This window comes from Gavia stellata, chromosome 13 (assembly GCF_030936135.1).
Source record: "Gavia stellata isolate bGavSte3 chromosome 13, bGavSte3.hap2, whole genome shotgun sequence".
In the NCBI taxonomy this organism is placed as follows: Eukaryota; Metazoa; Chordata; class Aves; order Gaviiformes; family Gaviidae; genus Gavia; species Gavia stellata.
The window spans coordinates 22316099-22330899 of record NC_082606.1 but is presented as its reverse complement, the minus strand read 5'-3'; the positions used below and the strand labels follow the sequence as shown (position 1 = coordinate 22330899).

Sequence of the window (14801 nt, the reverse complement as noted above, 5' to 3'; positions counted from 1 at the left end):
AACGAGTCCTTCCTTTTCCGGCCGGGGCTGCGGCGGAGACGGGCGGGAGCACGAGACGCTCCGCCGCCGCCACCATGGTGAGGCGCGGGCCGCGGGAGCGCGGCGGGCCGAGAGGGGCGGGGGCCGTCGGTGATCCGGGGCGGGTAGCGGGTCGAGGCTGGTGGGAGCCAGGCCCGGCGGGCAGAGCCGTGTCGCGCCGCGGGCAGCCCGAGGGCTGGAGGCGTGGGGCGGGCGGCTGGCCGCCATTTTGGAGCCGTCAGCGCTCGGCCTGCCGCGTGGAGCCCGTGTGGGGAGGCCGGCCGGGCGGGCTGAAGAGGGGCCGGGGTGGGCTGCTGAGGGGGGCGCGGCCGAGAGCTTGGCTCGGTCCGCTGGAAGTCACCCTTTCCTCGGGCGGAGTGGGAGATGAGGCCCGCATCGCCTTCTGGCAGGGCTTTTTTATTTCTCTCACGTATTTCTCTAAAGCAAAACAAAGCCACCTGGAAGCTTTTGAGCTCATGTTGAGTTAAAAGAATGGTTTCTGTAACACCCATTTTTAAGAGTGTTTTTTAACTTTTTTTTTTGGTTGTTATTCTGAAACAGGCTTTAAGAGGCCTTCGTCTGACACCAGGTTGCAAATGAACAACTTTTCTTGCTAATACAATTCAGATTGTGATCTGGTTCTTCCACCCTGATCAGATTTGTTCCGTGCTGGTGCTGGAGTCTCTGCACTAGCTCCAGGAGTCAGTGCCTTGCTAGTAACCAGCGTTAGAAACACAGATAGTACTTTCATTGCTATTAGTTGGTTAGTTTTGAGTTTTGTAGTATTCTTAATACCTCTGAAATGAATTGTGGATGGGAAAGGGGAGGAAGATACTTTGCCGGTATTATTGCCATAAGCTCTTAATTTAATGACAAATACAGTATAGCGCTAGAAGTTTCTTTTTTAAGGGTGCTGTTCGGACCAGCAAGCTGCTATTTGATGTCCTTTCAGTTTTTTGAAAGGAAGCTGGTGCTGCTAGCAGTTTTTCGCTGCGCAAATTTTGAGGCACCAGGGATTGTTCAGAGGGCCCAGAGTTTACCAAAAAATCACTCTGTCATTAAATTTGCTTGTAGTCATTGTGAGTCTCTAGATTGTATTAGAGGAGTTGGTTATGGCATTTCAACTGTTAATCTAAATAACAAGCGTTTGGTAAACTCAATAAACACAGGTCGCTTTTGTATAGGTGGTTTTAATAGTAGAAGGGAAGTAGTTTAGAAGGTGTTACTAAAAAGCCCAGAGATGCAGTTCTAGGTTAATTTTACCCAAATGACGTGGAAATGTATTGAATTTCAAACCTTAGGTATAGTTCTCTGAATGTGGATTGTGCTGTGGAGCACTGTTCTAAGTGAAAAATATTGCTGTGATGATGTAATTTGCGTCTTATCTAGTGTTCAGTGACAGTTGCCTGCTGTCAGCATGCTGGCACTGTTGAACTGAAGACCCCTTCATTCTGAGCAATATTTGATGAATTTGAATGCCAGCAGTTTACTTTACTTGTGCTTATGAGTTTTTCCTTTTTCTTTCTCAGGCTTGCGCTCGACCGTTAATATCCGTCTACTCTGAGAAGGGGGAAGCATCAGGCAAAAACGTCACCTTGCCTGCTGTGTTCAAGGCGCCCATTCGCCCTGATGTTGTGAACTTCGTTCACACCAATTTGCGCAAGAACAACAGGCAGCCCTACGCTGTCAGTGAACTTGCAGGTATGGCTAGACCACAAAATGGACAGAACTGCCTTTGACTCTAATATAGGCAGGCTAAAACTGAAACAAATTTAGAATTTAAACAAGAGAAGTGCTGTTCAGTGGGATTCTGTGTAGAAGGCAAGGCAACTATTCTGGTTATTAATAATCTGATTTTAAATTGTATGAAATACAACTTTTTTAGTATTTTGAAGAACAGCAAGGTGTTGCAAAAGTTTTGGAGTACTCTGGGGTCTCATCTGAAAGGTATATTACTGAAAGTATTGCGGCGCCTGGGTCCTTGAGTGGAATCTACGTTCTTTGCAAGAAGAACGCATAATCTCTGACAGTGTATCAGGCAGAAAACTGCAATGAAAACCCACGCTTTATAATCCCTGCTCGCTGCATGACACTTACCTGAGGCATTTGCCAAGAAGAAACCTCCGCAAATGGGCATTTGTTAGAGTTGCTTCAGAAGCTTGTAGGTGCAAACAGCTTCTGCGACCCAAGAAATTTGTGCCAGGAACATGCATTTTCAAGTTTATTTCTGATGGTGTTTCACATAAACATTTTAACCCCCTGGGAACAGCAGTGCCAATTCAGAACTCCAAATTGAGGATCAAGCTTAGAAATGAGTATGTTAATGTACTTGATTCTGATCTAAGCAGATCTTTAATATGGTTAAGAGTTAATTTACCTGATGAGGATTCGTTTTGCTGAAATGATGAGATTCCACTTCATTGGTCCGTGTTTCTGAAACACATGATAACAGTGGAAGTTCTGATTGGTGGTCCCAAATTCTGCCTGTCAGTGACTTAATGGAAATGGCAGTGTTGTCACTATCTGAACTAAAATCTTTTCTGTTCCAGGTCATCAGACCAGTGCTGAATCTTGGGGTACTGGGAGAGCTGTCGCTCGTATTCCTCGAGTACGAGGTGGTGGAACTCACCGGTCCGGCCAGGGTGCCTTTGGAAATGTATCCTTTCCTAGCTGCCACTTGCATCAGGTGTAAAGCCGATCTCATCAAGCAGAAAAATTATTTTTAAGTATCTAAATGTGAAGTGGAATCTTCTACTTGAGGTAATGGCTACCTACAGTGATCTGGACCACCAGGTTTGAGAAATTTCTAATGGGGTTAGAACCTTCTGTATGCAAATTCAGACTTGCTTTAATGAACAGAAGCGTCTATTGATTATTTTTTCTTCCACTGCAAAAGTGGTGGATATCTTGAATCTTGTGATCTCATCTTGCCATGATGTCGTAATTTGCGTCTTACTCTGTGCTCAGTGACAGTTGCCTGCTGTCAGTGTACTGGTACAGATGGTTGACGAACAATTAACACTGAGCAAGGATTAAAGAGTCACACTAGAAAAAGAAGCTTCGAAAAGGTTGTTCTTAACTGTCGATGCACAGATGTGTCGTGGAGGCCGCATGTTTGCCCCAACCAAGACTTGGCGGCGCTGGCACCGTAGGGTGAATATAACTCAAAAGCGTTACGCCATCTGTTCCGCTCTGGCAGCATCCGCTCTTCCAGCGCTGGTCATGTCTAAAGGTGGGAATTCTCTCTCTGGAAACGTTTGCCCGCAGTTCCGCATTGCCTGAGCCCTACCAGTTACTGTGTGATTGCTCGAAACTGTTCTTGTGCCTAACTGAATTCTCTTTTAAAGAGTTTAAGAGGTGGTCCATTCTTCCGTAGGAGGGTATTTTTGTTAAGTACAACTCGGGAAGGTGCTTTGCGATTATGCGGTGTCGTAAGTTCGGTGATGCTGCAGTGCTTTTGTGCGCGTTCCTGACACAGATCTTGTCCATGCTCTTTATGGAAACTGAAATTGAATTTTGAATGGCATGGCAGTTCAGTTTGATTTCTGTTCATGGAAGCCAAAGATTCGCTTAATATTCACTCAGGTACTGTCTGAGGCAGACCCACAAGACTCCACTGAATCTTCACAACCGTCGTTACTATGCCTGAATATTAGATCATGAATTTAATTTCCACTGGTTTTGATGTTGTATCATTTCTGAATACATAAGGCAGTAACCTTGAGAAATGCATACAGCCAAGATCAGCGGGTAACTTCGTGTCTTGTAAAATCCTCGCTAGGCCACCGCATTGAGGAGATTCCAGAACTTCCTCTGGTTGTTGAGGACAAAGTTGAGAGTTACAAGAAAACCAAGGAAGCTGTTCTCCTTCTTAAGAAGCTTAAAGCTTGGAATGACATCAAAAAGGTGAGTTGCTGCAGGTATGTTCATAAGAGCAAAACCCAGGTGATTCAACTCTGCCGTTGTTACAGTAGGAATTCCAAATAGTTCTGTTCTGATTTGATGCCACTAGAAATCCCTTGGAAACAAAATACAAGAAACTGTAAAAAAAAAAGTTTAAAGTAAATTTCTTACTGTGCTGCTTTACTCTGTTGTATTTAATTGTCTTCATTTCGGTGTTGCTTAACGTTAATAGCTTTTGGGGTTTTTTTTACTCTTAAGAATGATGAACTTCTCACTGGTCCGTGTTTCAGATAAGCAGTGATGATTGTGAAGTTCTGACTAAAGCAGTTTTATTTTGTCTTACTAGTGGGATTTGGACTGTTTTGAATATTCACAAGTCTCATTTTTATGTAGGTTTATGCCTCCCAGCGTATGCGGGCCGGAAAGGGTAAAATGAGGAATCGCCGTCGCATCCAGCGCAGGGGACCCTGCATCATCTACAACGAGGACAATGGTATCATTAGAGCTTTCCGGAATATCCCAGGTAACTTTAACTTGGGTCACGCTTACTCTTTTGTTGGGACACTGCCTGGAATGATGAGATTCCACTTCATTGGTCCGTGTTTCTGAAACACATGATTTCGTGGAAGTTCTGACTTGCTGAAGTAGCCAATACGTTCTTTCTGAGAACCTGGTTTGGTGATGTTGAGGATGTTTATGACAAAAGTTACGGCTGTTGGCAAACATGAGCTGCATTTGGAGCAGTTAAAAACGAGGCCGTCAAATTTGTTGCTGGAAAAAGGCTGATTATTGTTTTTTTAAATGTAATAGATTTTCACACGTGGGTGTATGTAGCTCTGTAGTGCAGAAACTGATGAGCCCACATCTGTTTCTGTGTAGTTTCTTGTCTCTTTATTGCTTAGTCTCGCGTTTTGAATTACAAACAAAAGGGATCAGTCTGTCTGGTTTTCTACAGGAATTACTCTTCTCGATGTGAACAAGCTGAACCTGCTGCGACTTGCTCCCGGTGGCCACGTTGGGCGTTTCTGCATTTGGACGGAAAGCGCCTTCCGCAAGCTGGATGATCTGTACGGCACCTGGCGCAAAGCCGCCACGCTGAAGAGCGACTATAAGTAAGCATGGCCAAGGTCGGCCACAACCGGAGGGGGTCAAAGAGACCGGGGAGAACAACCTGTTAGTGTCACAGGTTCTTCCGTTGGGAGGCGGACATGGAGTACTAGTCCTTTTTCCTAAATGCCTGTTTTCATTGAATTAGCCGTATTTTCGTCATCCCGTTTACACTGTCAGTGTTTGTTTCGCAGCCTGCCAATGCATAAGATGACCAATACGGACATTGGAAGAATCATGAGAAGCCAGGAAATCCAGAAGGTGCTGCGTGCTCCGAAGTAAGAATTTTTATCTAATGAATGCAAAGTGCAGCGTCTTTAGAAATTGCCAAGTGCGAGGCTTTGTGGCAAGATCAGAAATCTCTCTGCGGTGGGTTGTTGGATAAGCTGGGGTTCCTTTTAGCTTCTGTGTATAAATAGTAGGAATTCTGGTTTTCCAAAGAAAATTTCAGGGAAAATTCAGCAAAACTTGAATTGTGAGACGAGATCGTGATGCATGTCCGTTCTTTTCAGGAAAAAGATTCACCGTAGAGTCCTGAAGAAGAATCCACTGAAGAATCTGAGAATCATGATCAAGTTGAACCCCTATGCCAAAACGATGCGTCGCAACACTATTCTGCGCCACGCGCAAAACGTGAGCGAGTGTGGAAGCTGGTAATAGATGAAATGGGATTTGGTGCTTCGGGCTGTATGCTAATGATCTTTCTGTCTTTTTTTAGCATAAACTTAAGGAAGAGAAGAAAGCGAAGGCCAAGGCCAAGCTCACGGCCAAGGTCCCGGCCGAGCCCAGGGCCGAGACCCCAGCCAAGACCGCGGCCAAGGCCAAGGCTGAAGCATAAACCCGATGCAGTGCTTCATCCGCTTCAGAAAACTTTACCCTGGATTTACAGCTAATAAATTCTATTGGAACAGAGCTGTGCTGTCATTTTTCTGAGAGGCCTTTTTTCTGACACACATCTTCTGCCTGGGTTCTAAAACGGAAACTCCTCCGGGAAGAGGAAGGACCAGGGATGGTCTTTGCCGTCTTTAACGCCCCCGGGAGCGGGTTTTTCCCTTGTTCTGATTTCAAACGGCCCCGGTGGGGCCGTGACGACAAACGGCCACGCGGTGGCAGCTGCTGCCCGGAAACGTGCAAATGGCGGCGGCGTGACGTCAGGCGGGGGCCCGGCTGCGCGGCCGCCGTCCGCGCTCCAGGGGGCGCTGTCGCCCGCCGCTTCCGGGTGAGGAGGGCGCGGGGCGGGTGGCGCCGGGCGGAGGATGCTGAGCCGCCTGCAGGAGCTGCGCAAGGAGGAGGAGACGCTGCTGCGGGTGAAGGCGGCGCTGCACGATCAGCTCACCCGCCTCAAGGTCAGCGGGGACCGCGCCGCGCCCGGGGCCCCGTGAGGAGGGCGAGCGCGGCGCTCCGGGCCGGGAGGCGGGAGGGGCGGGGGGGGGGAGTCGGCCGCGGGCCGGAGCGGCCGGGTGCGGAGCGCGACCGTCGGCAGCGGCAGGGCCGGGCCTGGCTCGCCGTTCGTTGTAATTGTCTTCCCCGTTGCGGTGTTTTCAAAGCACGCAGGGCTCTTGGGTTGTGAGCGAGCGGCCGCGGCGCGGAGGGCTTTGGCTTGTTCGCGGCGGCCTCCGCGCCGGTGACTCCCCCAACGCTGCAGCCGCCTCACGGAACAAACGCTCGGCTACACGCAGCCCCTCGTTCGCGTCCCGGTAAGCGCGGCTGGTGCTGGGGTCACCGCTGTCCTACCACGTATTGAAGCCGAAGAGGGGGTGAAACCGGTTTTAAAAGCCTTGGTGTTGCTGACTGTTCAAAAATTTCTGTATAAAAGCCCAAGAAATAATTACTGCAAAGGCTTCCGCGTTCCCTTGTTTGCAGGTGGAAGAGCTGGCGCTCCAGTCGATGATCAGGTCCAGAGAGGAGAACGCAGCAGCCTCTTCGCCGGCTGTTGCAGAGCAGACTGGCACGGTAAGGGCCGGCCTCGCCTGGTGAACGGCGAGGGGGGCTCTCCCCCGTGACGGGGGGTCAGCATGTGCTGCGCCTTAACTGAAAGGCTCAGCTGTAAAATCTGTCTGGTTTGTTGGTGGTTTATGTTTCAAGCAGCATGTTGCTTCCAGGGAGGTTGGGAAATAGCTGCTTTATATTGGCGTAACTTCAGTTCGCCGTTTAGTAAGCATTGTGTCTAATTAATACTCTTAAGTATGACGTGCTGGTTTAGCCCATTGATGGTAGGGGATGGGGCACAGGCACCATCTCAACTTTTCACTAAACACGTGGTCAGCCTGAACTAGTTGAAACTCTTCTATGGAGAACTGGTGCTTGTCACTGTGATGGGCTCGTGCAGCCAACAGTTCTAGTACCAGATTTCTAAAAGACGCTATGACTGCCCAGTTTTACAGAATCACAGAATCACTAAGGTTGGAAAAGAAAGACCTGTAAGACCATCACGTCCAACCATCACCCCAACCCCACCATGCCCACTAAACCATGTCCCGCAGTGCCACGGCCACACGTTCCTTGAACACCTCTAGAATAGTGAATAGCAATTCATCACTAACAGTGATTTGAGAGGTATTCGGTATCGCTGCTGGTCTTGATAAAACTTTTTTATTACGACAGAGTCTTGGGCAGATGGACAACGAGGCTGCTATCAATCAAACTGAATTACACCTAAGTCTTCAAGATCATGAAGAGGAGGAGGAAGAGGAAGAATCCGATTCTTGAGAGGAAAAAAATCAGAGATGGTTTTTAATACAGACTCAGGAATTTCTTCTTCGTTCATATAAAATTGACCAACTGATTTTCATTTTGTCCTGTATATGGGTATGAACTACAAGATATGCTAGACTCTTGGCATCTAGGGAAGTTATACTTGAACACGAATGTCACAAGCTCGGCACATCTTGACTTAGATGTTAAAAGAATGAAAATTTGCTGCACAAATATGTAGCATAATCTGTTCCACATTTAAAGCCTAATGTAGCTTACTACATCTTTATATGTGGATGGGAGAAGTCATTAATCAAGTCAGACTAATTTAACATGTACACTAAAAGCAATAATTTGTCTGTACTTACTGTCTGATGCTGAAAAATAAAACCAGGCCGTGGAGCCTGGTTGCTGAACCAATGATTGTATTACAACCTCACTTGCTTAAACTGGGCATTTTAAACTACGTAGTGAGAAAAGCCATGTCCAGGACTGTCTCCCGGCTTTCAGCTCCTGTGTTCTCAGTTGCATGGAAAACCGGACTTGCGCTCTGTGTAAATCAGCTAAAGATGTGAGTGTTCTTACACTGGGAGCAGCAGGTACTGCACCGTCAGCCTAATTTTGAGCACGATAACAAGGTGGCATCTGTACCTACTGGTGCTTTTGTCAGTCCGACTGTAACAGCAAAGTATTTTATACTTCTTGCTCTTTTTGAGTAGCAGCCAATTAGCCTTCTGTTTGTCCACAAATTGTATGGTAAGAATTAGTCCGTGTTACTTGTAATAAGGAACTAGTATTTTTAAATTACTGTTATTTTCTTTTTCCCCTCACAGTAACTTCATAAATCAATGCAAGTCCACCTTCTGCTTTCAGGTGAACTTCAATGAGTATGAGGAATTTCACAACTTAGTTATAAAACGGAAAGTGATGTGAAGTCCCCTCCACAATTTCTTTAATGGTATGGTTACCGACAGAGAGTATGTTCTTTCTCCTCGTGGAGTGCAGACACCGTGTGGTGCAGCTGGTTATTTTATCAATTCTTAGACTTGTTTTAAAGCACAGAAATCCAAACTCTGTTAAGCTGATTAAAAACAGACAATAAAAGTAACATTCTAAGTCAACCACTTTGCCAACTGTTTTACTAGGAAAATAGTTACATCCAGGTTTGTTCATTGTGCAATTAGTATCTAAAGGTGCTGTTGCTATTTCTGGCATCACTTGGAGAAAACAGAATAAATAATCTTCTGAAGTCTGCTTTAAGAGCAGGAAAGGAACTTGGAAAAGTGTCCCATGTCCTGGGTGCAGTCAGATCGCACAATTCAACCTCCAGTGAGTTTCTGCCACTGAGGAGAGGCTGTTTATTTGGCTCTTACTTGGTTTGTAGCAATAGAAACAATGTTGGAATGTAAATGTAGCTTCATCGTGTATAAAGCTGTTTTCTAAACGCTAACTGTTTTTTGAGAATCCTGGCTGTCTTAATGAAGGAGACAGCCACGTTACGGCTTGGCCTGTCAAATAATTCTTTAGAAGTGTGTGTATGAAGAGCTGGTTTGCCAGGAGCTCAGTAGCCAGGTGCTAAGGGTAACTTTGCCTGTTGAAAAATGTTATTTGTCCCCAGCTGGTCCAGAGTGGTTTTCATGGATATACTTCCTTTTGTGAATGAGGCCCTTGCTTGCTTTTGGATTACAAGAGAGCAGTTAGTTCTATTGCATGTTGCAATAAAGTACTTTACCTGGTGTCCTACTACACAGAACTGTGCTTGCATTGTTCAAATTATTGCTGTCTGGGGAGCAAACAAGTGAAATGGGGTTTAAATCTCTAAAAACTTGCTGTTCACACACTATGTATTTCTGTTACCAAATAGTAAAAACTACTGTTGTTTTTCTGTGTGTTAGTGTATATAATTCACATATAAAGCTCAGGACAGTTTTTAACTTAAATGCTACACAGCATTGTCACTACTACCACCAGTCACATTCAAGTGAGGACAAGCTGAAGGAAGCCTAAACTTGTCAATGAGTCATTTCCTACTGCTGAGGGGTTGAGGGCTATTCTATCCCTCTCTCTGATACTCGATACTGTCAGCCAAGGGGAAGTTCATGTCTAGAATGATTTGGATTCCTTTTGGGAAGGAACTCCAGCCATTTCCGTGTCCGAAACATCCTTGCAACAGCAATCAGCTTGCCAAGTAGCTGACAGAAGCTGAAGTTCTGAAGAAAGATAAGCTGAAGAAATCAGTGTGGTTAACAGCAGATGCAGGCAAGCAGGTCTTCCCTCTGCTGGGTGGATCACAAGATTCCTGCGTTCTGCGCCACAACACTGGTTTGCCCAAGCAGAACGCCTGTCACACCCCACCCAGGGGGTTACAGCACCCAATAGAGCACCCAGGGCTGTACAAGTTGTGCGAGTACTACACAGACGAAACCTCAGCAGTCAGACTTCCCTCAGACATTCCACCGAAACCTGGTAAACGGGATGTGAGACACACTGCAGTGGCAACTGACTCGAGCCCTTTCACACATTGTCATTTTACCTCTGCAGCCTCGTACCTCTTGGAACTAAGGATGTTTCATGGTTGTGGAAAAATGTATAGAAAAAGGGCATGCAACACAGTAATGACTCCGGATTAACGCTTTGGTTAAGTTTGAGTTTTAAGAAAAGCTTCAAGAAATTACTTGATAATATATTTATTAAGAGAATCCATTGCTAAACATCTGAGAGAATAAAACAATAGAGGATCTTCATACACTTTAGACACTAAACACAGTTGTCATGAATTTTTAGGTTAAAAGAAAGCAAGTTGCCTGGATCTTTTGTCTTGATTCTGTAGGACACTTCCAAGAATTAACTTTTAAAAATCAATTAGAAGGACATACATCACTAAATCCAAGTATGATGATATCTTTTAAAAATAAATATAGAAATATGAACAATTCTACAATTAGAATATTGCCCTGTACATTCCAAGAAACGCAGAGCTCTTGCCTTCTTTACCTGGAAAGAGAGATCTCTAAACAACAGCAAAATTGGAACCGTTAGGCCTAACTTTCAGATACAGTTTGGCAGCAGCAAAAGCATGCTCGACAGATACAGTTTTGGAGCATCCCTAACCCTTTTTGCGTGGGAGATTAGGTAAGCATGATTGAAGTACCAACGATTTACAAAGAATCTTGATAAGGTTCAAACAAGCTGGGGGTAAACACCCCCAGTAATATTTTCATTAAGAAAGAATATCCATAATCACTTAAAATCAGCAAGCACTGTAACTTAAACATCTTAATGTTTTGGTCAGTAAACAAATGTAATCCAATACAATACCAATTAGTTTATGACAAAATTTAAAACCGTTTGGCACATGCTATAAAGACATTCTTCCTTAAGAGGTGAAATGCATGTTTGAACAGGTACAAGCTGAGGAAATCGGACCAAAATAGCATTGTTGTTAACAGATGTACAGTACAGGATTTGCTCTTCCATATTCAGACTCCAGCAGCATGCGTGGGTGTACTCGGTTGGTTAAGGCCTATGGTTGAACAAAGCCACCCTGCAAAATCCACCTCCTCCGCTTCAGATCTCTTAATGAAAGCATGAATCTGAGCAGAGGAGAAGAATGTTATTATTCAAGCACTCGATCTGTTAAATAATAATTTTGAATAACAGGAACTACATACAATAAATCCAGTTTACTTTCAGTATTCAAGCTAGCTATAAAATTTGGCAAGCCCCAGGAAGCGACCAGTAGAGCTTTTCTGCAGGACTCCTGAAATAACCAGCATATGAAATGGACACATTGCAAAGTATTCCAGAGGAATACTGCCTACGCGGTGCCTGTTGCAGAATACTTACACCACAGTACACGATAAGGATGTGACTCAGCCACTCGAGATAATACTCTGGAAAATGTCTGCCTGGGCACAGAAAGGCTTTTTGTAATAGGAAGTGTCTCACTGCATTTTGCACCTTTATCATACAGCAGGATCAGGGCAGGGAAAACTTGATCTTCTGCAGTAGAACTTAAGTCCTACCATACACTTAAGGCCATGAAAAGATTCACTGAAACTGATAAGGTCATTTCATGCGGGAAAAAAATGCCAATTTGTTTGTGTCTAGGAGTTCTAGAGATTTTGCAAGGCAAAGCTGATGAAAAAAAAGGCACAAATTTTGTTTCACAGTAATGATAAAAGTGTTTATTTAACTAGTCCATAAGGTATGTGGATTTTTTTTCTTTCTTCCTTTTAAAATTAACAATCTATACACTTTATTATTGACTAATAAACCTAAGAAAGATAATTCTTTTGGTAATTAATTTAATAGCATTAGGTCATATACTCATTGTAATTATCAAATGACAAGAGTCCAAATCCCACCAGTTTTGGTCTTTTTGACAGTCCCTGTTCTAGGAGTGTGTGAAAGCCTGAGGACCCTTGATCTCTGATCAGAGAAGAAGCCCCCCCTCAAATTGTTTGAGCTGCTTGTGTCAGGGGCCATGAACTACTCTCTAGACCGTATGCTCTGATCCTGATCTCAGGTCAGCTGAGGAACCCAACCTGCACCGAAGAGTGCTCTTAGTTCAAGTTAAGGACTTCCACTTACCATCAGCTGCTTCAAATCGGCTCTCTCAGCAGGATTTTTAATTAAACTAGGAAAACAGAAAGTGTTACACAAATTACACACTCTTATCTTTTAAAATAAGTATCAAGTTATATCATGTTGGTATACTGCTTTGGTCCCAAGAAGATACCACTCTAGATAAAAGCATTAGGTCACGTAGTGCTTCTCAAACATAGATTGGGTCTGTAAGCAACTCCCTCCCGTAGGTTTCACAGGTATAGTTTCAGGTATGAAATCCTGAGTCGTCCTATACTGTGCGGTGGGGGCAGGAGTGAGAGTCTATAACAAAGCTGGAGAGATCAAATTCCCATTTAAACAAAAACTCAACAATATGAGCCGCTTTATCCTTCAAGTTTCTTTTACCCAAGTCTTTTCAAGCTCAGTATCAAAGTACAGCTATTGTGTTACTGTTCTTCCTTTTGGAAACAGTAAATAAATACATGTAGCTTTTAATAAATAAACTAACTCTTCAAAGTGTAATGAACTGCCTCCCTCAGCACAGAATATACTGGTTCAGTGCAGGTATCACTGAAGTGCAACTGGAAAAGTAAACAGATGGGAGAATGACTTGTGTGATACAGATGTTAGTTCAGTGAAGCACTCGGAAAGAAAAAAGCATCCGGTGCCTGCAAGACTTCTGCATCATATGGAACGGTCACTGCAGAACGCTGTGAAGGTTACCCTGAAAAGTAAGGATCCTCCTTTAGAAGTGTGTTCTATGATCAGAGTCCGTAAGTACTACGGTGTCTTCAGTGCTGAGAAAGTACTAGTTTAAGTTGCACACAGAAGCAGAGATCATATCTTAAAGAGGGGAACATCTCCCAGCTTTAGGGCTCTCTTTGGATGCATATGCTGTCAAGCTGGTGCCTGTAAAACGAGCTTTAGGCACATTAACAGTTGGAGAAAGAGGATTATGCTAACTGAAATTACTCCACATTTGCCATGACCTACAAGCAGGGACTCTAATTGCCAGGTTATTGATAGAGTAAGACAGCAGGGCTGATCCCAAATGCGTCCCTTTGCAACTTAGCCATAGAGAAAATACTCACCATTTGTTAACAAAATCTTGAAATTCAGAACCAAACACACCATTGGGCAGTTTTGGAGGTGGCTAAAGAAATAAATTAAAAAATCATCAGTCATTCAGCATAACTAATACATGCTGATGCACAACCTACCTATGAATGAAGGATGTGCTGTCATATAATTTATAAAAGTAAAGATGCTGAGTTTATTACTGACTAATTTTGGTTATTACTCTCACAGCTGCTGGATTTTTAGGTGTTTCAGTAATAAATCAGACCAGAGACAGTTTCTATATTGTGGGGAGATTTTTGTCATGCTTTTTTTTCCCCCTCATACACACACCTGGATGGGGTTAACACAGCCTTGAGCTGTCATTAAAGAAGGCTCAGAGCAGCTGGCAGTAATTAGCACGGTGTTACTCTCCTCACTACTAATCTCCAGTTTGGGGAAGGGAAGATGCCCTGAACATCATTAGTTCCATAATCCTCTTGATCTAAATATTCTGTCCCAGGGAATGAGTTTGTTCAGGTTCTGAATGCAAAAAGAATTCTGATAAAGAAAGAAGAGGTACTATATAAACCTGCATATTGTCTTGTTCTCCATGACATTTGCTATGGGATCAGAATTAAGTTTTCATTCTTGCACCATGGGTCCTGCAAGCACTTACACTTGGGTTACTCATTTGTACAGAGTTGAGACATAGCCTGCATTCAGTTACTCACTGGTATACAGTTTGTTGGATGTAGCAGCTCATGGTGAAGATTGTTTGCGCTATAGCAAAGGTGGCAGAAGATAATCTTGCCAAATTCCCAACTACTGCAGCTTTTCAGCTTAAACTGACCTCCTCAGGGATGCTACAAGAGCAGAACCATAGCAACTTAAGTAATCCAATGCTAACTCTATTCCAAGAGTTACTGCTGTCCTATTAAACTGTTACATAATATGCAAAATAGGTTTGTAACGCGAGAGGAGAATTGTGCACGCAGACGAGGAACAGAAGCAGTTTATCAGTACACGTACAGTAGCATAAGCAATGCTAGTCTTTGCAGGGACCTAGGCACCAACTGTGCTTTTTAAATAGGTATGTCAGACACATTTTTTGATAATTCATTCACCTGGAACAATTATGTTAACTATCACTTGTAGCAGCTGGATAACATGAGCATGCCTTTTTTTGTTTGCAAGGGCACAAGCAGTGGAGTCCTGTGAGTTTCAGTAGCACTTGTGAAAATATTGGAAACAGACTATCAATTCTAAAATACCAATCCCTATTAACTAGCCTTGTAGCTTAGCTATATGGAAGATACGGTATTATAAATGAGATTGTTCATAAGACTAAAGGAAATTAAATAAAAAAACAGTTTTGTGTATGCTTGATTGTACTGTTTGCTATTAACTGTCCTAACAGGTTGCATGATCCAGGCTAGAAAACCCATAAACCT

The 14801-nt window shown here is 44.0% G+C and overlaps 3 protein-coding genes and 5 non-coding genes across 9 annotated transcripts in view; 7 read left to right on the top strand and 1 right to left on the bottom strand.

The window, feature by feature from the left end:
• The first annotated feature begins 29 nt into the window (after positions 1 to 29).
• On the top strand, positions 30 to 5940 carry RPL4 (ribosomal protein L4). The gene is made up of 10 exons (XM_059823690.1): positions 30 to 77; positions 1548 to 1719; positions 2568 to 2674; positions 3112 to 3250; positions 3800 to 3924; positions 4315 to 4444; positions 4877 to 5033; positions 5223 to 5306; positions 5541 to 5661; positions 5747 to 5940. Exons 1-10 carry the CDS (start codon positions 75 to 77, stop codon positions 5864 to 5866), a joined length of 1158 nt encoding a protein of 385 aa, XP_059679673.1. The 5' UTR covers positions 30 to 74; the 3' UTR covers positions 5867 to 5940.
• LOC132318054 (small nucleolar RNA SNORD16) lies at positions 1376 to 1476 on the top strand. The gene has a single exon (XR_009484273.1). It is a non-coding gene; the product is annotated as a small nucleolar RNA SNORD16 (small nucleolar RNA).
• LOC132318059 (small nucleolar RNA SNORD18) lies at positions 2415 to 2486 on the top strand. Its single transcript, XR_009484278.1, has one exon. It is a non-coding gene; the product is annotated as a small nucleolar RNA SNORD18 (small nucleolar RNA).
• Positions 2947 to 3046, top strand: LOC132318053 (small nucleolar RNA SNORD16). The gene has a single exon (XR_009484272.1). It is a non-coding gene; the product is annotated as a small nucleolar RNA SNORD16 (small nucleolar RNA).
• LOC132318052 (small nucleolar RNA SNORD18) lies at positions 4176 to 4243 on the top strand. Its single transcript, XR_009484271.1, has one exon. It is a non-coding gene; the product is annotated as a small nucleolar RNA SNORD18 (small nucleolar RNA).
• Positions 4490 to 4560, top strand: LOC132318060 (small nucleolar RNA SNORD18). Its single transcript, XR_009484279.1, has one exon. It is a non-coding gene; the product is annotated as a small nucleolar RNA SNORD18 (small nucleolar RNA).
• Positions 5941 to 6284: 344 nt separating the features above from the next.
• SNAPC5 (small nuclear RNA activating complex polypeptide 5) lies at positions 6285 to 8843 on the top strand. Of its 2 annotated transcripts, XM_059823691.1 has the most exons (3): positions 6285 to 6374; positions 6892 to 6981; positions 7633 to 8843. In XM_059823691.1, exons 1-3 carry the CDS (start codon positions 6285 to 6287, stop codon positions 7735 to 7737), a joined length of 285 nt encoding a protein of 94 aa, XP_059679674.1. In that variant the 3' UTR covers positions 7738 to 8843. The 2 variants fall into 2 exon arrangements, with proteins under 2 accessions (XP_059679674.1, XP_059679675.1); XM_059823692.1 differs by lacking the exon at positions 6892 to 6981.
• A 1550-nt stretch (positions 8844 to 10393) lies between these two features.
• Positions 10394 to 14801, bottom strand: part of MAP2K1 (mitogen-activated protein kinase kinase 1) — a 41047-nt gene continuing 36639 nt past the window's right edge. Inside the window, exons 9-11 of the mRNA XM_059823782.1 lie at positions 13383 to 13444; positions 12316 to 12361; positions 10394 to 11315 (exon numbers count right to left, since the gene is read on the bottom strand). Of these exons, the coding sequence (XP_059679765.1) occupies positions 11202 to 11315; positions 12316 to 12361; positions 13383 to 13444 (222 nt within the window). The 3' untranslated portion in view covers positions 10394 to 11201. The remainder of the gene's footprint in view (positions 11316 to 12315; positions 12362 to 13382; positions 13445 to 14801) is intronic.